The 25,186-nt window shown below is 41.5% G+C and overlaps 1 protein-coding gene across 1 annotated transcript in view; it reads right to left on the bottom strand.

The window, feature by feature from the left end:
• Snd1 (staphylococcal nuclease and tudor domain containing 1) overlaps positions 1-25,186 on the bottom strand; it is a 405,547-nt gene that overhangs the window by 250,021 nt on the left and 130,340 nt on the right. Inside the window, exon 11 of the mRNA XM_021191040.2 lies at positions 13,864-13,953. Coding sequence (XP_021046699.1) covers positions 13,864-13,953 — 90 coding nt within the window. The remainder of the gene's footprint in view (positions 1-13,863; positions 13,954-25,186) is intronic.

Genomic DNA, 25,186 nt, shown 5'->3' with positions numbered 1-25,186 from the left:
GAAAGAAACAATACAGCGGAAAAACTACAATTCTCCTAGTTAAAAACTGGAATGGATGAGATGAATAATTTAAATGTCTAGTCAGGTTTATTTACCATCTGAGTGAGGGGGTAGAGGTGAAGATGGAGTTAATCCCATCTCCATACGGGCCTTCTTGCCAGTAACATCAGGATGTCTGTTTCAAGTAAATAAACCAACAAAATTCAGACTTGTCTTAATCGGAGGTTAAAAAGCTTTAGAAACAAAAAGAATCACTGCTTGATCCATGTGTACGCTTTTTACCAGTCTATTTTTCTCCCTTCCTCTGTCTATTTTTAAAATGTAAAGAATTTAAGATACATTATATAAAATAACTTTTTAAAAAATGTTTAAAAATTAAATTATAAAAAGTCCTATAAAAAGTATGTTTGGTGGCTACCAAAAATTCTATCAATGGAAAAAACAAAAACTATAACAAACAAAAAAAATTCTTTGCAACAGAATGAAAGAAGGAAATAAACAGGGAAGCGGTGAAAGGTGACCCACAAGGAGCGCTGGCTCTATACAAAGATGACACCAGGCAGCCAGGAAAGGGGCTGTTCCAGACAGGGGAGACCCTGCCGCACTGTGGGCTCTTCACATAAGAGTCTGAAAGAGGCCATGGGTCCCCGAAGCAGGAGCAAGCAGCAGACTCTCTGTGTGTGAGGCAGTGCAAAGTGATACTTAGCAGGGTACACTTAAGGTCACGGGCACCTGAGACCAGCCAGGACAACCAGAGCCCGAATGGTCAGGAGGGCAAACTGAGAGGGTGGCTGACACACCGTCGTCCCCTTGCTCAAATGTCCTCTCTTCCCTCAAGAGTAGTAAATGGCAGTTAGGACAGAGGCTCAAAGATACCATAATATTATCTGTCTAACCTAGAGAACTCCATGTTCATCCAAGAGACTTGAGCCTGAACAGGAATTGGAACCACTAGGCAAACTAGGTAGAAAGGGGCTCAGGGGAAGAACAGAAATAAGGAAAAGAATGACATTTAACAAATCACTGTTTTCTTCTTAAGGCCAGGAAGGTCCCAGGGATCCACTCCAGCAGCTAAGCCAGGCACTGAGGCAGATAGAGAATACCCACCAGAAATGAGCGCAGCTTGCATTCTGACATCAACGGTCTAAGAATTGCTGAGAAGGGGGAATGAAAAACGAAAACCAAAGGGAAAAGGAGGGAAAAGAAAAGAGCAAAGGGAGAAAATAATGTCAGAAAGATAGAAAGAAAGGAAGGAGCTTATGTTTATGAAGCAGGGGGTAATTGCTGCTATCAATATCTCTTTCAGTCTCTAAATGATGAGAGACATTATAAATCCATCTAGACTCAGCGATTTTGCTTCCATTTTCTCCTTGGAAATCTATGGCTAACTACCACAAAATCAGAAAAACTGAACAGCAGCAACATGACTCATCCTGTCTTTCATCTTCAAAACTCCTTGCATGCTGTGGAGTTCACACTGCGTGCTGCTTTTCTTCATATTCCTGCCGGCAAGCAAACTCAACACTGGAGGAACTGGAGAAAAATGCGAAAAAGCACCTGGCCAGAGTTAAAGAGTAAGTCATCTGGATGGATTGTGAGTCCAGAGCCATATTTCAAAATTTAGTGAGCAGAAAAATGGAGGGAAACAAATAACAGACCTCAAATATGGGGAAAGGATTTGGACACACAGATCTAGAAAGAAAAGAGGCTAAATTTCTAATTATAACCATCTAAAAACTTCAGAGATGGCCTTTGATTATAAGCCAGTACCATGAGTAGAGGTGGTGAAGATGGAGTTCAATGACAGCTTTCAGGAGTGGGGGGATTGGGACATAACAGAAGTTACAGCTGGACTGGGGGTGTGCAGCTCAGTGACACAACCCTTGCCTAGCATGCCAGAGCCAGGTTTACTGCCCGGGTTGAGATGGGGATAGGCAAAATCATTTCATAGAAGTCAGGTTTAAAGTCAGCGTCATTAATAAACAAGATCTGTAACAATCAGGGTTCTGCGTCAGCACAAGAACTCACTGTGGGTCACAAGGCTCAGAAGTGAGGCACAACCCCTCCTCACATTAGGTACTTATACTGGCTGACCTTCTAAGGAAAACAGATCTCTGATGTCAGAAAGATTAACCTTTCAGAACTGCAAATTAATCAAGAATACCAATCAACATAAAGCAGGGCAACAAATCATCCTGAGGAAGTTTGTGAATAGCTCCTTGGTGCGAGCCAATCCCTCAGGAGGAAAGAGGTAGCGGGTGTGCGTGCATGCGTGTGTGAATGTGTGTAGAACTTGGTCCAGGGCTTTAAGGATATGGGGGAGGACCAGTGTCCAGCAATAGAATCTATCTGAGTCCTCATGATGGCCCTCTCCTGAGACGCTCTAGGAAAACTACACATTTGTAAGTCATTGCTATTAGACTCTGATTAGAAACGCCTTGACAATTAACTAAATCTTGGCTTCTTTAGTAAGATCATATTTTTAGAGGACAAAAGCAAGATTCCTTTGAGTTTTAGAAATTAAAAATGCTACCCTCATCTATATGGCTAATCCAAGGTCAACCAGACTCAAAAAAGGAAGGAAAAAAGTGAAGAAATTAATTCTTCCCAAGTGCAAAAATTACTTATTTTCCTATCTTCAAGGTCACAGACATGCCCCTTCTCTTGATTTTAAGTGTGGACAGCAACACAGGTCTGCATTAGATGTGCAAGCTGGGGTCTGCACTACTCCATCTGAGGAGCTGAAGCCATCAGAACCATGGCACCATACAAATGAAGAAAGGGGTATCATGGACACACAACCATACACACGACAAAGACTATCCCAGCTCTCTAGCTGCACATGGGACGATCTCCCCCAAACATGCTCACTTCCATTCTGATCAAAGCCAAGGTCGCTTTCAGTTCCTGAACAAAGGCTGCTATAATGGTCTCCCTTCTTTCTCTTGTTCCTCCTTTTCCCTTTCTGTTGTGCTCTTATTAAAAATAAGTCAGAGATTATTTGGCTTGGAAGGTAAAATAGGTTTCTAACTAGACACTCTTGGGACTCCAGTGAACATCAGACAAGTTAGGAGGGGCTCGGCTCAGAAACCAGCAGCCAGACAAAAAGGCCCATGATACATCAAGTGGCCAAGTGGAGCAAGTCACTAATTTGTTTATTTCCAATTTGTGTGGACTGTGATGAGAGGATTGGAGCATTATGAACCCCAGCATGGGCCAGCAGGGCATCTTCAGGGGCTATTGAACTTCTGTCACTTAGAGCCATAAAATAATAATGGGGAATTCAAGCCAAAAAATTAACTTCTTGTGTACTACTTGAGCAAAAGCTCTTGCTATTTTTAGGAAGAACGAATAAAAAGTACTGTACAGACTCAACTTTAAAGAGAAGAGAATAACCCAAAAACACCACTGTGAAGCAAGTCTCTGGCTGCAGCATGTCAGCTGAACAGGGTACTAACTACATTAAGCTTCAGATATCTTGCAGCCAATAATGGAAGACTAAGTTAATCAATTTAATGCATAAATAGAAAACAGGAGAAGATATTTATTCTGCCTGTCTCTAAGCCCTCTGCTTACAGCGCTGTCAGTCATCACAACGCCCACGGTATCCACAAATCAGAGCACAAGGATCATAAGCCCAAAGAAAGGACACACAGCTGGCAAGAAAGCCCCTGCCCAGCTCAAGCTGCGTATTCTCTATACACCCTGCTTGTGGCAATGCCCCTGATCTTCCAGAGACCTTCACAGGCCAGGAGCGATCGCCTCCCTGGAGACTCAGGAGAACCCAAACGTGACTTGGAATCAGACAGATGCTTGTCCCATGCTGGCTGTCCAGGTCAGACATGGAAACTACAACAGCAAAGTGAACATGGACTACCCTGAGGACGGAAGCACCAGAATGGGGAGAGGTTCTTCAAAGAAAATCGAATGTGGAGGCAAGAGGTGTGAAAGGTCAAGCTATTGAGAGGTGTTACACAGAGCAGAGAAGGAAGGAAGATTAGAAATGGAAACGGGCTCATTGAAAATTATGGTAATTTATATACAGCTCCTATTCGGGCTTTTATGTTCACTTAAGAGAGTTAGATTCTATTTAGCAGGCAATCAGGTAACACCAAAGTGGGTGGCACATCAGGATTGTGCACTGAGAAAGCAACTGTGACAGGAGGGTGAAAGATGGCACATTGCGAGCTGTTGCAGGAAAATGAGTTAAGGCAGAGTTGCAATAATTAAAAAGAGAGATAAGGAACACACAGACATAGAGTTGCTCATCGGGAAATCCAGGGGAAGGAGGCTACAGGAAGCAGAATCAGATGAATCTGTAACTGAGAAACTGGCTTAAAGGCCAGGAAACTGATGATTTGGGGGAATACTGGATGGTAGTAACATTATGAAAGACCACCAATCAAGTCAGAGCCATTTCCAGGTATTTAACATTCACATGGACTCCATGAGCTGCATTTTGGACATGATAGGTGCCTGCTGGCTGCAGGGATTGGTACTTAGGTAACCACTAGCCAGCAGCTGGAAACGGGGCTTCAGGCAGACCAGTAAGAGTGAAAACACTGTGTGTGGCCACCCAGGGCTAGAGTCTATAAGGCCACCTAGCAGGGAAGACCTCACCGATCTGTGGCAGGTAACTGTGATCTGCACAATTCACATTAATATTTATCAAGTACTGCCATGGGCCACTTTTCTGTTATCTTACCAGTTATTTAAATTGGTCCTCATTCAATTTTGCACATGTTGAGGTCATCTTAGTCCAGTGAGATCATAGCAAAGTTTTAATAGATACCGTACTTTTTATTTCACGTCCAAGAAGGAAAGCAGCAACTGTGCTGTCCACTTTTTAAATATTAGCTCACGAGGAGGAGCTTGTAAGGCTCTGTTCCCAACGCCTGAGTTTTGGACTGAAAAGTATCAGCTGTACAGTAGCGATAAATTGATTTCGTTATGCTGCTTTTTATCTGGTTAACTGAGTATACATGACCATAGGTGTCAAGGCTTACAAACAAAGAGAATGACTATACCACCTATTATTTTCAGAACATTATATGTTCATAAGCCTACCCTGACTCATTCCAGCCCATCTATTAAGCCAGAAAAGGTGAGTAAGCAAAGTGACAGACAGAGGGACAGATGGACAGACAGGCATCTTGACAAAGAGGCAATCAAAGACAAAACACTGAAATCCAATGGGCACAAAAGAAAGAGCTAGAGTTCATATACGGCTCACAATATATATACAAAATACTGATAAAGTTTTAGCCAATAATGATTTCTTCCAGGGTATTCTATTTCAAAGTGCTGCAAATGACCAAGGAGGAAGGTCCTGTGACCCAGGTGGCCTTCTGTGGTGGAAACCGGCTCACCCTTTAAGGGAGATAGTCACAGCCTAAGGTTGAGCCTACCGACAGATGTGGAGAAGCCCGTCAATTGATCTACAACTGTCCCCTGGCTCGGAGGGAGGCTAGCCTTACCATCTAGAAGGAATGACAAAGCACAAACACAAATTACAAGGATAAACCACGCTAGCAGACGCCCAGACTCTACTCCATGACGTACAATGGGAATCAATCTCATTATTGAAGTAAAAAATCAAGAAACCAGACATCAGGCAACAGGGAGATGACCAGACACAAGAAACAAACATACTTCCCTCTATCTTAGTTCCCAGAGCAGCTGTAACAGGACACCATAAACAGGCAGGCTGAGAACAACAGAAATGCACTCCCTCAGTATTCTGGAGGCTTCAAGCTGATATCAAGGCATATGCAGTCATTATCCCTGCTGAAAGACCCAAGGAGCATCCTTCCTTGGGTCCCAAGCTTCTAGAGGCTCTAAGCACCACTGCCCTCCCCAGGGCTCATACCGTAGACTCACTTTGTCCACCTCCACTGCTATATAGCCACCTCCTTCCTATGATGAAACCCATTTACTACGGTGTGATTTTATTTAAATTTACTCAAATATATCTGCAAAAGATACTATTTGTTATCAGATCACATTCTAAGACAGCAGATAGATGGGGATACTCATCAACTCCACTATGCATACATTATGAAATATCATGGAGGAAGCTCAGTCAGTAAAGTGCTTTTGATTTCAGAACCTCAATTCCCAGGTAAAAAGCTGGGCTCAGTAGTGTGCACCTGTAAATCTCAGTGCTAGACAGGGAGAGACATGGATCTCTGGGACTTGTGGGCCAGCCAATCTATCCAAATGGATAAGTTCCAGGTTCAGGAAGAGTCTGTATTTCTAAACTAATGAGTAACCAACTGAGTAACAATACATGACCTCTAACCTCCATGTACACTGACACACACGCAGAAGAGAGGGAAGGAGAGGGGTAAAGGGGGAAGAACTGCATGTGTGCCAGAGAAAATATACCATAGGAATAAAAGTAAACAAGGTTATTAATGAACAAACAAGTTATTAATGAAAGAATGTGTTATAGTAAAAAGCAAAAACCACTATTCAGATTTTTAAATGTACAAATGTATAATTGTATTTACACAGACATACCACTAAAGCATCACTTCTATGACACAGCTAAGGGATCAACAGAATTTCATCCTTAAAGCCAAGAGACACTTTTACGTTCTATCCTCTGATCACTAATACTGTAGAGTCACAGCAGTCATGAGCACAAACACAAGAGGCTTCAGAAAGTCGGTGTTCTAAAATGAGGCTCACTATCTCTGAATGTGTTCTTCTAACAAACCGAACAACTTCTTTAAAAATAAAAACAAAACAAAAAAGCTGGGCAGTGGTGGCGCACGCCTTTAATCCCAGCACTTGGGAGGCAGAGGCAGGCGGATTTCCGAGTTCAAGGCCAACCTGGTCTACAGAGTGAATTACAGGACAACCAGAGCTATACAGAGAAACCCTGTCTCGAAAAACAAAACAAAACAACCTAGTCAACACATCAATACCCCTGCAGAGTCAGTTATGGGCAAATGAAACTGTAGGAAGAAAATCACAGAGAAAAGCCAAGTCAGGTTTCTTCCCTTAAATGCACATCTGGCCTGAGTCCTGTCTTACACCCTTTAACAGCACAAGATGTTCTGCACACTATCAGTGAACTTGAGCTCAAAAGGATCTATTCTCTGTAAACCCAGTGGTATAGGAAGCTAGAAGATCTGCAATTCAGCACATTTTATAGGATTTTTGGCACATAATGGTTATTTTTAAAGTGGGGGAAGGGCCTGTGCCCTCCCTACCCCCAAGCACAGCTGAGCTGATTCAGCACAAATCTCCCCCAAAATAAAATCTCAGTTTGCAGAAAATAAGTATGGAAAGTTCCAGCTCCAAGGACGACATTCCAGAAACCTAACATTAAAGACTGGAAGAGGACAGCTTGAGAAAAGACCACTGCAAACCAGTTACAAAGGTGAGAACTTCCACCAGAAAACTGTGGGCAGCTTGGGAATCCTAGGCAGAAAGTCTTTAATAATAACCAGAGTAATACAAAAGTATCAGTAAGAGATGAGAGCATCTTGAGGATTCTCATAGATAATAAATCATTTCCCACAAGTAAGCACACAGAAACTTCCAGGAATGTGGTTGAAAATTCTAGTTTCTTAATTTAACTTAGAGATGCTTTAGAAGAGGATATTACAATATAAATCACACAAATTACAGACTACGACAAAGAGCTGTATACTCAGCTCAACACACTGATGATCCCCAGACCACAGGGGTACTTTACACAATCTGCAGACCAAAGAAGAAAACAAGAGTTCTTAACTGTAAAGAGCATTTAGGTGGCAGTGGGAAGAAAGCTGCCTTGCGGAGCTTCCAGAAACAGGCAACTCCGTGGCCATTTTTGCTAACCATCTGTCACCAAACAAGGCAGTCAATGGCTTCAGGGACAAACAGGATCACTGCTGGAAACTAGAGGGGGAGCACATCCACAAGACTTAGGTGCCCCACGCATACTGGCCAAATCCCAGCATGCGCAATAGGAAGCCTCCTGCTAGAAAAAGACATCTAAAGGTGTGTCATTCAAAGCCCCTCTTCCTCTGGAGAGTATCTCCAGTCACTTGTTCAAATATTTACAGCCACACTGATGGTAACAGCTGGCACTGGGAAGCAAGGACAGCCATGGCATATAAACCTGTCAATTTAAATCACAATGCATTCACAATCTTAGAGTCTGTTCTGATCATTAATAAAAGGACTTTTCCATAGTAAGAATGAATCAAAGTAACATGAAGTGGAAAATGTGGAGATGACAAAAAAAATGTTTTTAAAACCCAAACTAAAACACATCAGAGGCAGGAACAAGAATTCCCATCCTGCTGGCTGCCTGCTGATACTCAGCACAGCTGACTGAGTAACACTCAGAACAGCCAGTCAGTCTTCAGTAAGTAGCTAACACAGGGGCAAAATCTGGTAGCCAGCCAGAGAGACTGAGGCCCTTTCCTCAGGAAGACTCTCTGCCTCTGAGGAATTCACCCTGGCTGAATGAAAAATAGCCCCTCCTGGTCACAACGTCTGGTATCTTTAGAGATCTGTTCCTGTTCAGGAAACAAGCATCTACAGCCCCTCGCCTATCTGGGCAAAGGTGGGTTTGGTGGTGGTGGTGGTGTTGGCTGCACCTGCCCCTCCTCACCCTCTGCAGCAGCTATGCCAAAGGAATAGTGAGAAAGAGAAATAAAGCTTTGCCACCACCTCCACCACGAGGCTCGAGCTCCTTGCCTGCATAATTGTGAAGAGTGTATGATATGATTGTCTTCTATGAAGAACAAAAGGAACCCTGACAGGGACATCTCAGAGACTGATAATGTCTGGAGGGCCGCAAGCACTCGGAAGGCAGATACATGGCGCTGCCACTACTTCTTCAAAGCTGTAGACTAGAATGAGACAGATGAAGATCAACTTCTTGGAGCATTTAAAAGGCATGTTATACATAGACGTTGACACTGTCCCCAAAGTACAACAGCTTATTGACTTTAGGAATCAGATTCTTCTAGATGGGTCTGTACTTCAACATTACAATTAAAGTGAAAAAGTATAGGTAAAGTAATTTTTATGGTTTTCGGGGGTTTTACTTTAAAAATGGGACCATTATATATACTTTTGAAGATGTAGCTAAAAATAAAATATGAAAAATAATCTTAAGAATTCAATGCCCCACTCTTGCCTCTCGCTACCTTGGATGAGAACAACTTATGTTCTGGGCAAAGAGACAGATTCAGTTCCAAGCAGCCATGTAGAAGCTCCCAAATGGCTGTAACTCTGGTGTCAGGTTATCAATCTGATATCCTCTCTTGGCCTCTGTAGGTACCACAATTCCAAATGGTTCATATATGTATAACAAATGACACCTTTAAAAAATTAAAGAATTAAGAAAAACAAAAGGGTCTGCAGGAGTCCAGGCTACAAGAAGTACAAGGGCTCTGTTCACTGCACAAAGTGGGTAAGTGCAATGAGAGCAAAGGGGAATTCAGATCCACACTTACAGATCCAATCAATCACAGGTTACAAATACACGAAAAAGAAGTGGCTCTAACTTAAATATGTGCAGTCCTGTCTCCTTGCCCATACTTGCTCAGGAATATTAAAACTTGGCATAGTATTTGCATTTAACCTGGGTATATCCTTGCAAAATAGTTTGAATCATCTCCAAACATGAGCATGGATGAAACCTCTGAAATAATGAGTCAAAATCACTGCTCCTCTCTTTAAGTTACTTATATTAGAAATTCTGTCTCACTGACAAAGGACTGATGCAAAAAGATAATGAATTCCCAGATATCTAGGAAGGCACCGCCGGCATGACTGATACAAGGCAATAGATCAGTTCTGGATAAGCCTGAGTGGGCACACAGATTTTTTTCCAGCTTTGCATCCCAAAAGTACATGTTTTGGAAAAGTGGATTCTTAATTTCTTAAATTCTTTGATTCAACAACTTACAACAATCTGGAAATGAAATAACCCTCAACGAAGAATTTATAACCCCATAATTCTAAAATGTCTGCAAGAATCCAGCAAAAAGGAGCTTAATTTGAAGAGCTAAGTTAATTCACAGAACGAATTTCAATGGCATAAAAATGAAACAAAGTCACCCGTTAGTTTACAAATGAGTCTCATCCATAGATTTATTAAAAGAAATGAGGTCTCTGGTGCTTGGAAGCCTGCAGTGAGCACCCACTGCAGCGGTGTGCATCCGGGAACTCAGGCTTCTTGCAGTCTAGCTCCTCCACCATTCTGACCCTCAATTATTTAAACAAGTTCCAACTATGAACACAATGGTTCCCATGGTGATAGAAATTCTGCAATTAAGGGACAAGAGTTGTAGGAATGATTCATATGTCACTTGTAAATGCTGTGTGACAAGAAAGAAAATACTGGAACTCAGCATATTATATCCTTTAAGAGAAAGCTGAAGGGAACTTCCAATGAAGAACAGTTGTATTACCTGCCGAAAACAAATGATTGAGATGTGCATGCTCCTATTTTATATAAACTGTTCTTCAAGGATAACGGTGGAAGGGGACTACACAGGCAGGCAGGCATGCAGGGAGGGAAGGAGGGAGGAAGGAGAAAAGGGGGCGTGTATAGGGAGAGCAGTTGCTGCTATTAGTAGTGGACAGTTACAATGACTCCTTTAAGAAGTCACCATCTTAGACATTCTGGCAAGCTTTAAATAAACAAATAAGCAGACAGCTAAAATTAGTTTTTGTTTCATGATAAATCTTGGAAGAAATCAGCAAGAAAGTCATTTATCATGAATATTCGTTAGTTATGGTTTTAGTGGAAGGATGGCAAGTGATAAACAGGGCAAGAGGAGGAGGCTGTGATACATTTTCTCACGCCCTCAAAAACACGGAATGCATGCTTGTTTGGAAGAAGTTAACATCCTGATCCAACAGCTCACCAGTTATCACATCAACCAAAGTCAATAGAAACAACAACAAAACACACAGAAAAACAATGTAGGCATGAGACCAGTTGCATAGTGATTCATTTCTCTTGACAGGGGGGCCAGAAATCAATCTAAAAGGGCAGGGCTCCACCAGATTCTTAACAAAAATAACTCTTATTAAGCAAAACCAAACCTTGCACCTTCCTGACATCTGGACCAATGTGAAAGACTTTATCACCTTGTATTTTCATAGCACAGCACTAGGAAATGAGAGGCAACTACAATGCCAGTGTACAAATGATGAAAGCAGGGCTTAGGAGCAGTGTCCTTACTGCAGCTGATGGCTCACATCCAGAGAGAAACCCATGTGAATGGATTTAAATCAATGTATATGTCCACAACGGAAGAGGGGCCATCAAAACCAATAAAACACTTCAGCATTTTACCTTCCGTCTTAATTCTCCACATTCTAGACATCTCTTAAAGATGCCATTAGTGCTGACTCTCTGGGAAGGAGGCAGGCAAGAGGATTTTACCGCCCTATCTTCCTTAACCTGTGACAGGCTGCCCTAATCAGCTTTCATGCACACAGGCACACATGCTCCTCACAGTAGCTCCTAATCACCATGTACCATGCTGAACAGCTGCAGAGGTCTGCAGGGAATTGGCAGAAATGTGCAATGATGTGCTAGCCACCCCCGAGGCAGCTACTGCCCTGCCTGCTCCCAGACGCCAGCGCTCATGGGTGTTGACTGCTGTAACTGGCAAGCCTAGAAGACAGGCAAGTGGTTTCAGGTGGTAAGTCAGGAAAAGTGGTTTGCATCAGGAATGCTCCAGCCTAGCAGAGCTGAGATGCACCCAGCTCTCTATGAGAGGATAAAGTATTCATCATCTATACAATGTCACTGTGGGGGACAAAGCTTGCTCTAAGCACAAACAGAATCTAATCAACTCTGTTGCACAGGAACCAGTAAATGAGGCTTCTCCAACTAAGAAGGCACCTACTTGCTTAAGAATTGACATCAGATCTGACACTTAAGGTCAGTCCTTCTGTCTTATGACAGAGGACTTTACAGTGGCCTGCCATACAGTCCTTGAGAACATAGCCCTGGCTAGCCCTTCACGACTATTCAGCAGTTGCTGCAGTAAGCTGTGATGTGTGTCTAGGAATGACAAGAATCACAACAAGACAATACTTAGGAGACTAGTGGGTGCCATAATCCATGCACAGACCCTACCACACAAATCAAACATGTGCTATCATTTTTCTGGATTACTGTGTAGGTTTCTACAAAATCCATGGACTCCTTGGTTGTCCATATGCAACTGCTTATGAGTCAGAGAATGACTGATGTGATATCAAGTGGGTAAGATAGAGATGTTAGACATTAAACCAGATAACAGGGGTTCAGGAAATTGAAAGAGACTTAAAGCCATCACTGGCACTACACTTCATGAATGAATATAGCACTCTGTCAAGTTTTATACAGTGACAAATGAGCCTATTCTCTAAAGGAACCTGAGGAGATTTAATACTCATTTTAGGGAATCCAGTTTGGCTTCCTTTAAAATTAGACATTTCAACTTACATCCATCTTCAAAGTACCTCGCTATGATTTACCATACTACTATGACATATAATAAAGCTACTTACATAGTTTACTTAAGATGAAATCCCATGTAGACTAGGCTGACCTTGACCTTGCTATGTAGCTGAGGCTGGCCTTGAATTCTTGACTTCCCTACCTCATCACCTCAAATGCTAGGACTGCAGGCATGAGTCACCATGCAGACAAGTGCCTATATTTATAATATATTATTTTGACATTGATTCAAAAGCTACAGGTTTTTGGTACAGGAGCACGTTTGTAATCCCAAAATCTGGGAGATAGAGGCAAGATTTCAGGAGATCTTTTGCTACACTGCTTGTTTAAAGCTGTCTTGAAACACACTTCATCTTGATTGTGGGTAGAAATGGGTGCACTGTACACCAATTGAGACCCAGAGCTGTACTTAAACCCGTCAAAACATCATCAGTGTGGGGGAGGAGTAAATAACATGGGTAGAATTTAAACATTCAAAAACGAGTGTGGTGTTCTAAAGTACTAGAGGATTTGTAAGATACTATCATATTAAAAAAAAAAAAAATCAATCCATAATGTGAAATTTCTCCTAGAATCCCAAACTAAAGCATGATTCACAGTCCCCTCTTGAATATTTGGTGCCATTAAAGGAGCCACCCCATTTATGTTCTCTGAACATCCATCTAGATCACAAATGGTCCTGGACTTTGTAATAAAATGTCAGAAAAATAAAGGTATGTTCAATGTCTCCTAACACTTGTAGAATATTGCCATAAATAATAATATTAAGACACACACTCTAGTCTCCACAGACTGCAAAGTCAACAGACCAAGCAGCAAGCAGTCTTGACCCGGGATCCTAAGAAGATAACACAATGGTTTCCAGATAAAATCCCTATTGTCCCAGTAGCTGGAGCAGAAGCTACTGGAAGTCTAAAAAGGCTAGGTAGCATCCATATACAATGCATTTCCCTATGCATCCTCCTAACAGAGGAGAATTTGACTTCCCTCTCCTGTAGTCATCTTGTTCCTTAGAAATAGGAGAAACGTACACAAAAGCAGCGAGCGGACTTTCCCTCAGTACTAAGTCTCATGGCCCAGGACTTATAATGGAGGTGGCTAGAGAGAACAGAAGAGCTGACTGAATACAGCATGGGCGATATGCAGTTAGTGAAGCTGGAACAGAGTCTGGAACCTGCCGTGAAAACACTGGCAATCAACTGGTCAGGGCCCCAATTTAAACCTCTCCCAAGGGGTACCACTTCCTGACACACAGACTTGTCTCTCTTCATATCAAGGTGATTCCACTTTGCTGCCAAAAAGCGTCTTAAGAAGAGCCAGTTGAACATCATTACTTCTAAAGCATGAGACTAAGTCCAAACATGTGCTAAAGTATGTTCATCATTTACCTTCTTCCCAATGAGCTTTTTTCGAAGAAATTCGCGGGCCTCAAACATGTAGGGGATGTCATACAGGGGTCGGAGCTTCTTGTTCTTATCCTGCAAGCAAAACACAATATGCTATTAGGAATGAAAAAAATTAACATAGGCAATACTATAACACAAAGGAACATATATAAAACTGGCTGTCTTTTAAGATCATAAATGTACTAGGTGCCTTATAACTGGTTACTAAATAGTTGGTTGAAATGCTTTATATTGGCAGAAGAATTTCTTTTTCAAGTAGCAGGCTCACAAGGAGTGACCCAAGTTGGAAACAAGCAATATGGAAGAAATTCAGTATTCACAGGTACCCATTGGATGCATGTACATGCGCACACGCACACACACACACACAGAATCTAATTTCAAAACCTCAATTAAGCAACTACCAACTATTATATGCACACACACACACACTACCTAATATGCATACATCCTAGACTCAAGAAAAAAACCTACCTATTAAAGAAAAGATCCTGGATACAAAGTAGCAACACAAAGTGGTTTTGAATAAATACAAAATAATGTGCTAAGAATTCAGAGAAATGAAAAGGAAGAAGCGATCAAGAAAAGTTTTACTGACATATCGTACGTAATGTATTAGCAGGACAGGGAAAATAACTAGTGTGAAAACTAGAATTAGAAAAAGCAGAACGAGAGACAGAAAGGAATATATTTTAACATCCACAAGTTGGCTCATCACCTTACGTGCCCTAGACTCCTCCTCCACGGCTGCTTTAAACAACCATCCTCTGAAAATAATAAGGAAGTCTTGAGGGAGGAGAGAGGAGTAAGAATGGATAAAACTTAAGAGCTATGAGAACATTTTGAAAAAGGCATTAACAGAATTTGACAACACAGTGGACAGAGAGGGTAAAAGGGTAGAAATCCAATCCGAAGTCATGATGACAGGACTAAGTCCAGAGCGGTCTGCTGTTGTGGGTGTGAAAACATGGGGGATGGCCTTAAGAAAGAGAGCGTATCCAGACAGTCTTACACAATTGATTAAGAAAGAGCGTATCTGGAGAGTCTGATAGGATGACTTCAGTCTTTCACATGAGGAGTAAGCTCCAAATCAACAAAGACTCTAACTCTATAGTACATCCCTACTAGTATATACCCTGATTAAGTATGCTAGAGGAACATGAATGTGTGCACAGAGTTAAGGGTCTCCAAGAGCCATATAGTATCTGGGGAAAAGTATATGGAGGAGAAAAGCAGAAACTACCTCCTATTATATATGAAAGCCAGTGATTGCCATCTTCTGTGGATAGCTAGCTTAGTCCTGACTGTGCCATTTATTTTCTATATGAAAAATTGAGATGTCTGTCTAATTTGTGTAATACTTAAGGTAAACAGCTTTCAAGTTAGGAATCCTCATCATTATAATGCTACATTCAAAACTCTACCTAAAGCCAATATTATGGAAAAGGGAAATGAAGTAGGTGCTTCCTCTCAGATGCTGCCCAAGCTTTGATGTATTGAACACGTAATAAGGCATTTTCAATTCAGTGCTATGACCAAGAAGATCTCTTATGAGAATGTAAACAATTCTTTGCCAAACAAGGGATTCTGAGCTTCACATTCATCATCTCACGGTCATTTACTTCCTCTGTGAAATTTAAAAAAAAAAAAAAAAAAAAAAAAGGAATTATTGTTCCAGCACTCTCCCAGGAAGAGAAGGCACATCTTTTCACAGATCACATGTAGGAATTTACTACATGAAGCAGAAAGAGCATGGGTATCCAAGCTCAGAACAAGGTCCTGAGAAATCAGGACTATTGTGTATGTTTAGGCATGACCCTAAACATGTTAATACTACAGGAACAAGAGAAGTGCCAAACTGGAGGTGCATAGTGAGAGTGACACAGTCTACAAAAATGCTGGGTATTACAAAAAATGGATGTAGATATTTTATAAATGTCCAGGAAGCTAGGTGCAATCAAGGGAACATACATTAAGACATTGTTATGTAGAAGTAAACCATCCTTACTAATTATAGAAGGTGAATCTAATAAAACTCAACCGTCCCCTCCCCCCAGTTTAAAGAAACCATAAACAATTCCTGGCCAGGAGAGCCCTTCCTCCCCACACCTATCAGCTGTAACCACTCAAGCTAGGGTGGACTTCTCCATGGTGTGGTGAGCTTTGAGTCATCCGTGCCCCTATAAAGAACCCCATTCACTCTTGTAATTCCAGTGAACTTACTGGTTTGCCAAGATGATCTGTGCCAAGGGTAAGAGGTACCAAAAAACAATCTAGAAAGAGTACCGGATGGCACTATGGCACAGGAAACTTTCTTACACATTTCAGTTGCCAGTAATGGCAGGATTCTGCTTTGTTTCTCAGTAAGGAGACTCAAAACCAAAGTCTGGCACATGCCAGGAAAGCCCACTACTGCTGAGCTACATCCCAGTTCTAACAGGATTTTTAATAAAGACAAAAATCAATGGTTATCAGAATCAGTCCTCAGGAATAAAAAGAACCAATAGATTCATACTCATCAAGCAAGGAAGAAAAATCTATTTACAAAGAGTAGCAGTGTGATTACAGAAGCCACAGTGAACAAAAATGTTTTAAATTAATTGAACAAAACAATGATGTTTACCACACACAGGTTTATGCCATGTCACAACACCTGAATTTCCCAGCCTTACCTACATACCCTGAAACTCTACATGGTAATTAGAAAATGAGAGTTGACTGAAACTCTAAAGCTGAAAATGGAAGGCAAGAGGTACCTCTGCAGAAGTAACCCAAGGAAGAGTGCAGGATGATACATACGTATGTGTGGTTATGTAAACAAGAGTACTATCTGAGATACTCTATCCAGGATGGACTGATACAAGATCCCCTCAAAAGAGGAGAAGTGAGAAAAGTGTATCAGCAAGCACCCAAATAACAACAGGGCAAGCTCAGAGTCTGCTTCTCTGTCCCTCAGGAAGGCTGGAAGAACACAAAGCACAGTGAACAGAGTGATCTTGTTACTTTAACCCTCAGAGCCAGGAGCTACTGACATCTACAAACATCTTACAAGAGAGATATTAGAAGTCCCAAAGAAGCCACAAAATAAAAGCAATTCTTCTAAATTACCAGGTACATAAAAGCCTTTGAAATCTCAAAGAGGCAATTGAGGTATGGAATATATTCTAGGGAAAGAGGACTGCAGTTGAGTCTTCCTGCTAAAAGGGACTGTCTAGTTTAGATTCTAATTTACATGGAAATATTTTTTTTTTCAAAATAAAAATAGAAGAAAATGCTTGCTTTATCTGGTGGGCGGATAATACACAAACCAATATGGGTTGTAATCACCATTCCTCCTGAGAACTGACACTGCGTGCAGGCCCTGCAATGACTCACATTACAAACGGAAGAGATAACTACAGTCATCTGTCCCTCTCCTTAAGCGAGAGACCCAACACCCACAACTCAGCATATGAAGACACATCTGGCCTTTTGACAGGAAGCATTTTAGGCCAGTAGACAAAACTGGGAAGTGTTGAGTCAAAGATCTTTTGAAGAGCAAAAAAAGACCTCCTGTCAAATCCTTGCTTTCAGGCTCTTCCCAGTTTTACCCTGAAAAGCTGTAGCCATAAAATATAATGACCCTGAGACAGTACAGTACTTCTTGAGGTTCAACAGACACAGATTATGGATCTGGAAATAAGGAAAAGGTGGCTAAGTGTATTCTAGTAAGACTTTTAAAGTTCTCTATCAAAAAGACAGAGCAAAGGAAAGGGGGAAAGCCAAGAATTACTGGGCAATAAGAAAATGCGGGTGGAGAGTTAGCCAGAGGAAGCTTAAGCAGGCTGATGGTATAATATGCTTGTGGCTGGCTTCACGTAAGTTACATCTTCTCAGAGATTCAAGAATCGGTCATCTGAAGACAGCTGAGGAGGTCTAAGTGTGAACCAGGAGTGTGCCTGATAGGTTCAAGACAAGTAAAAGGGCACTAGGCCCCAGAACAGAAGGCAGGATCAGAGGTGATAGGAAAGGCAGCTCTTATTTCCCAACTAGCTCCTCACACAATACTTCTTAAAGGGATGTGATTAACATTGCCCTCCCTACTCTTTAGATTGAGGATTTCCACTGTAACAAGTGAAACAAGATAAATTAGGAAATTAATACAGCAATCTAGGTAGAACATGATGCTAGTTACAAAAGGGCAGTAGCAGTATCAAAGGCAGATACCAAACACAACAGGAAATGTCAAAGAAAGGAAAGAATCAAGGATGACTTGGAATTGAGCAAAGAATGAGCAGGGATCATCAAAGAAAAGGGGAACCATAAGTGCTTTGGATTATGGAGAGGAAGCATGAGCAGGAGCTGAGCTTGAATGCTTCAGCTGCTAACATCGACATAAAGCTGACAGGGTAGCTGGATGCACAAGTAGGAAACTGGGTTGTGTATAAACTGGTTTACTAGTGTGAAAGCTACAGTGTGTAGTGGTACCTGTGTCCGCAGTAAGGACCATGGTTATCTGTCTGTAATGACAGGTAATGAACGTGTATGAGGAGAGAGAGGAGCAGCAGCCAGTTAGCAGAGCACAAGGACACTAGAAGAGTGACTGAGCTTAAGGATGATCACCTGTATTAAATACTGCAAAGTTAGCCAAGCAAGACAGGGGTGAAGGGTCAAATTCTGTATCCAGCTAAGCATGGTCTAGGTAGATTCATAAGGGCAGTTCTTGGGGAGAGTAGAAGGAAAAGCCATGCCAGATCTAAGAATAAGTATACAAGACACCGGGAAGAAAGCAAAAACATGAGGGAAGGGAAAACAGGACTCCTTCAAAAGGTGTGCTGAAAACCAGTCAAAAATAAGGTCATAGCTGCCAGACGAACAGGGTTTCAGGAGTTTAGGTTTCAATTTCAGATGAGAGAAATGACAGACATAGTCAAGCAGTGACCAGATGAGTGGTATCAGAAGAGAGGCGGGGACTACCCTTGTATACCAATAGAACAATGGCTTTACAGAGCACCCTACTACTGCTCAACATCCGTGTAGATGCAGGTTTTTGTCAGGAGGAGGGACAGAAGGTGTGGTGGAACTCCTCCACCACATCAACTCATGCATGGCAAGAAACTGACAAATTAAAACAAACAAACAAACAAACAAACAGGTGAAAGAACAGGCAGACTCTGTAGATACTTCACTAGCAACTCAGAATGGTAAGTTTACGAAAAAAGAATAGTATTACTAACAATAACATTACAACACTCACACTTATAAAATACTTAAGACTTAAGAATGTAGGGAAATTGGAATATCCTTTACCTACTGATAGAAATATAAAATGTCACTCTCACACAGTGCTAAGCACTGATATTTGGTTGACACATTCCTCTAACTAATGAATTCTACTTACAGGTAGGTAAGTAGACTACCTACCTAGTCTAGTTCCTAGAAAATTCTTACATGCAGTAAACAAGTATTACAATGTCCATATTAGCACTGTGTACAGTGTAGTTGTAAAATGGGATACAGAACAATTAACTTGAATTAGGGCAACATATCCATGGAATAAATTTGAAAATAATATTGAACAGAAGAAGAAAGTTCCAGAAAGACATAGTACAACTCTATAATACAGAATAAACAGACAAAAAGAGTATTATCTATTCATAGACACGTCAGCTGCAAAGCAAAATAAAAAAATAAAAATAAATAAATAAAAACTCTCTCTCTCTCTCTCTCTCTCTCTCTCTCTCTCTCTCACACACACACACACACACACACACACACACACACACACACACACACACACACACTTCTGACCTATGGCTAATGGTTACCGATGCAGGATAGAGGAAGATAAAGATAGTGGACAAACAGGGTTAGTGATGACGTGCAGGTCCAGGCACCTCCAAACACAAATGTAATATATGATATTAAGAAATAAATGTGGGATAATGTTCAGGCTGGAAACAGAAGGCAGGTGCTGATTACCACTAAACCTAGTTGATCGCCTTCAGCCATTCCTCACCACGTCTTGTCCTTTTATTCCTGTGTGCAGCAGACTAACTGGCTGTTATTCCCCTCACAGAGCATACATTATATTCTCCCCTATCACAAGGGGGAAAAAAGACAGCCCAGCAAAGATCTGGCTTTCCATGATGCAGAGGGAATATTTAACTATAAAATGTGCTATGAGATAAACAGGGTCAATAAGAAGTTTGACTTTTGTTTAAAAATGAAACAAACTATAATATATTAATTAATGTAGCCAAGCAGAATTATACTCTGTGATGATCTTAAAACTGACTGCTGAATTAAAATAAGAGCAGACATGATCAGACTTAAATGCATAAAATTTCAAACAGTAAATAATGGACCAGTCCCAGTAGCTCTGCCTCACATAGCATTTTAATAAACAAAGGCTGCAATTTCCATTTGAATTATAGACTTAAAATAGGAACAGTATCACATGCCCTCCGCATATTTACAATCAAGGACCTTTCAATTCCCTTGGCAGCCAGGAGACAGAATCCACAAGGATATCCACTAGTTTGTAGTCCTGAACTGAGAGCACTGAGAGCAGCACATTTCTTTCTATTTATTTATTTATCTATTTATTTGTTTGTTTTAAAAAGTGTCTGCTAAGCATAAAGTTTAGCACAGCACAGAGGAAGCTTAAACTTGTAGCCATCTTGGCCAAACGGGCAATACATAAGTATTTCTGCAGGAGTATGCACAAGCTGTGCATTCTCAAACCACTACCAGGAGTAGTTGCTGTGGGGGTAGGGAGAGGTGTCAGCTTTATTTCTTAACTAGCTCTATGTATATTTCCCATTCAAAATACATCTTAAGAATAAGCAAGTTTACTAGAAAGGCACAGACAGATATGGGTAAATACTAAATTACAATCTAACACTGTTCTTACATATCCCAGGGAGAAACGGAAAAAAAGGTTCCACAACTGAAAATGTTGGGGGAGAAGTAAAGAAAGAATACAGATGTGCTTAGTCTAGAAGTCAATGCCACAAAAGACAAAAGCAAGCAGAAGTTTAGAAAGGCAGGAAACCCATAGTGAGGTGCCTGACTGATGTTTCAGTATAAATTATCAAGTAGGTTAAATAACCACCGGGGAATGCAATCCTCCGTGACCTTCTAGATAGTGACAGCTGCTAACACTCGAGTACTAGGGGAAGAGAGTATCCAAACATCCCTCAGAACCAACTAGTCTAAGTCTGGGAGTAGAACCTGAGCACATGATAGAGCAAGCCAACTTGACCAGAGCAGAGAGTAGCAGGCAGCTCTCAACTAACCATGCTGACAGGAAGAAGGCAAGGGAAGTGGCAATTCTACCAATAATTCCAGTTACAAATGTCTCCTGGCAAGCGGCCAGCAGAACCAAGAGTGAGTGAAGTCCAGCAATTGAAGGCAGCCTCGTGTCCTTGAAGGGACTGACCCGTTATCTCCGGTGCACAGCACATGATTATTATAGTCCACAGGAACTGGCACATCCCAAAATTAAAGGACCATTTTCAAGACTATCATGTAAGAAAAAAAAAAAATTTCCCTCAAGAGACTTTTCTACTCAATTACATAAGCCAACTAAGAGCCTTTTCAGAAGTGCCTGCTATTTATTGCTCAGAATCAGTGAGAAAGGGAAGAGAGAACAGAGTGAAAAGTGGGGAGGGGAGGAAATAATGGGAGCCTGATCACAAGCCTCCCCCCGCCCCCGCCCCTGGCAAGACTTTATGAATAAACAGTGTGAAGGCTCTAAGGCCCTAACCACACTATTCAAGCAGCAAAGCACATGGGGTCCCCTCACCTCGCTGCAAAAGCTCCTGAAGGAAGGTGGAAGAAAAGAACAGCACTGTGCCTCAGACCTAAATGCCAAAGGAAGCCAAGAATTCCAAGGAAGAAAGTGTACAGCCGACAGAAAGGTAGATCCCAGATTCACTGAAGAAAACTTCAGAAGAAGACAGCCCTGTGGACGTGCTCCATCTGTCCTTCCTGCAGGTGCGGCTTCCCACACAAAACTGGGCAAAAACCTTCCCCCCCTCCACAAAAATAAATAAAAAATAAATAAATAAAAGCCCTGTTCTGATGAGAAACAATGGCAGCGGCAGCTTCCACAGAGGAGTAGAGAGAATTCAGGATAACTAGACAGGAAAGGAACAGCAGATTCAAAGAGAACAAGGTTCAAGGTTGGTAATCTAGAAGCCAAAGGTGAAAGGAGGCACCTTAATCCAAAGGTGATATTCTTTAAACATATCCTGGCACCAGATGATCAGGGGTAAGCGGACAGCTTGCTGTCAATCAAATAATGGAAATCTGGCTCCTGACAGTGAGCATGGTAGGAGCTACTACTAGTCTACATGGTGACTGGCATCATTTTTTTCCTGGGATTACGAAAATAAACATCTAGTTGTTTAAATGGTTTTGCAGAGATAACAAGGCAAAAACCATGTAGAAGTTGAAAGTAATTGAACTCTTAAGTTCATGCTCAGAGAGCAGGCTGGAAAATACAAATTCCATGGGAAAATAAAATCTACTTAGCTGAGTTAAGTTTTTACACCATCTAACAAGAGAGCTAATGTCAAGAGACAGAAGAGATAAAGTAACATTACAGCATTAATCACTTTCTCCATTAGTACTATAATTTAATTACTTCATATAGGTCTTATCTTACCAGCCACACCTCATGAGGGAAGATTAGTGTGAAGGGGGGAAAGTGCTTTTCCACAGTGTCCAGCGTGGGACTGTCAGAAAGTGCCAACAGTGAACAGTAAGAAGAGAAAACAGGAAAGATTTCTGAAAATTCACAATGTACTTATTGTGATTGTGGGCATGAGTGAAACTGGGCTACAAAGGAGAGAGCTCTCGCCCAGCTCTAGAGCACAGCAGATCCACTGAAGAAGGCCTCTCTCAGTCTATTAGCTAAGAACTACTGGCAATTTAATGATCTACCACAGCACCTAGGCTTGAAATATCACTGCACAATTGTGAGAAATAAAATCCAAGCAATCAATATGTTCTTCTCTAATTTAGCCTTTTTTCTAAAGACAGAATGTTGCTACGAAGTCTAAATTGACCCTGCACTTGCCATCCTCCTGCCTCTGCCTCATAAGATCTGAGGCTAGAGACAGGCACATGTCACCATGCCCTCTTGGCTAAATCTTTAAGTCGATCCTCTGTCTCTTCACAAGTTTAACACAATGAACTCTATTACTTATCATGGGTGGGGTGGGGGCAGACACAAACCAACCTGTAAAGAGCCAGGAGCTACAAGGAATCCGAAATTCTTACAGAGGGTTACCGCTCAAGGGAAGATGAACTGACTGATGAGCTAAAGATACCTCAGCTATAATAGTTCAACACTAAATATATTAAGTTATGACTAAAAACAGACCATTAACTAACAATTATGAAAGGAAAGGAAAGGAAAGGAAAGGAAAGGAAAGGAAAGGAAAGGAAAGGAAAGGAAAGGAAAGGAAAGGAAAGGAAAGGAAAGGAAAGGAAAGGANAAGGAAAGGAAAGGAAAGGAAAGGAAAGGAAAGGAAAGGAAAGGAAAGGAAAGGAAAGGAAAGGAAAGGAAAGGAAAGGAAAGGAAAGGAAAGATAAAGGGAAAAAGTTGTCCAAAGCCTTATAAATTTGAGATTAAGTCTATGCAAAAGTATGTTCTGGGTATCTGGAAAGTGATATGGAGGGGAGCTGGGCTGGAGCTCAGTGCTGGCGTGTCTCTAGCACCACAAGAAACAGAAAGAGCTGAGGCCGCACCTCAGTAGCAGAGCACACAGCCATCCTGTTCCAGATCTCAGTCTGACCCCCACTGCACTGCCACCATCAAACAGGAAGAAGTAAAGGAAAAGACAGGCCAGGTTGTAGAGTCCTTCCTTTGTTCTAGAAGAGTAACAGGCAGTGATACAGAAAATAGGCATTAAGTTTTGCTAAATGAAACGAATTCATCTGCTGTTCACATGAACAGATGGAACAGAGGAGAAATAAAAAATAATTAGCATCACTGAGAAGACTGTTGCTACCTAGATAGGAATTCTGTAGATGAACCAGAACCGTGAGTCAGTGTTGAAAGGGGAAACTCCTTCACTGGCAAGAACAGTAAAAAGCCCACAAACAACAAAGCAGAGTTTAAAGGCAGAAGGGAAAGGGGTGGAGAGAGAAAGCCCACAGAGACAAAAGCTTGGCTGGATGTAGCTGAGTGGTAGAGTCCTTGCCTAGCAAACAGAGTCCTGAGTCCAATGCCCAGTACCAGAAAGACGAAGACAAACAGTAACAGCAAGTAAACAAATAATACAAATCTAAAAAGTAAAAGCGCAGACTAACCCAGGGGACTTGGAGGTAGTACATCATGAACTACACAGCAGCAGCAGCCGGGACCAGCTATTTCACCACTGGCTCTGCCCGACTAGCCCCACTTCTCTTCATTGGAGGCTCATAATTAACCAGTTGGCCTCAAATCATGTTTTCTAGTAATGGAGAAATCTTTTCCTCCATTTTTTTACCCTTCATACTCATGCTAAAAATGGAGAGTCAATGCCCTCGGAAGAGACAATCCCGTTACTTAAGGCACAGGCTACAAGCCAGATGAAACCCATCCAGCACAGCAATGTGCCACAGGCCCTCCCACAGTTCTCAAAGAGAAGAAAGGAACTAGAAGGGAAAAATACATCTCTTACAATAGGAAAACGATTTTCTCTATAACCAACAGCAGAATGGGATGGGCTTACTCAGAGGACTGTATCATTCTGTTAGAGAAATGCCTCTTTGTGAATATCTCCCTTTCTTCACCATATTAAAAAATAATAATTATTATTAAAGTTTCTTCCTGGAACAACACAGAAGGGAAAATGATGCTGGATATGACACTATTATTTAGCTGGTGCCAGAGGAACCTTCAATTGAGCCAGAGTTCCAGTCAAATTTGTGCAATAAATTCTTGCGCATTTCAAACTAGGAGACTAAATTATGTAAGAACATGGCAGAAAGGCCTCACTTTAGACAGTCACTTTTTGCTTGGCCAGTTGCATCCCTCCAAGGTCTAAATCAAGCTGCTGTGTCTAGTACCACATATTTTATCTACCAAGACAGCCTGCTCTCTGCCATCCTGCGTCAGACACCCATCTAATGTTACACAATGAAGATCACCTTCCTTTCTTTACTATACAGTGTAAATGGCCATAGTCAGAAACACCTGTCATTGACTGCCCACTACTACAGTGGAGGAAAACGGGCAGGTGAACAGAGAGACTATGAATCCCTCTTCTCTCTCTCTCTCTCTCTCTCTCTCTCTCTCTCTCTCTCTCTCTCTCTCTCTCTCTCTCTC

This window comes from Mus pahari, chromosome 2 (genome assembly GCF_900095145.1).
Source record: "Mus pahari chromosome 2, PAHARI_EIJ_v1.1, whole genome shotgun sequence".
NCBI classification, from domain to species: domain Eukaryota; kingdom Metazoa; phylum Chordata; class Mammalia; order Rodentia; family Muridae; genus Mus; species Mus pahari.
This window is presented reverse-complemented; position numbering and strand designations above follow the sequence as displayed.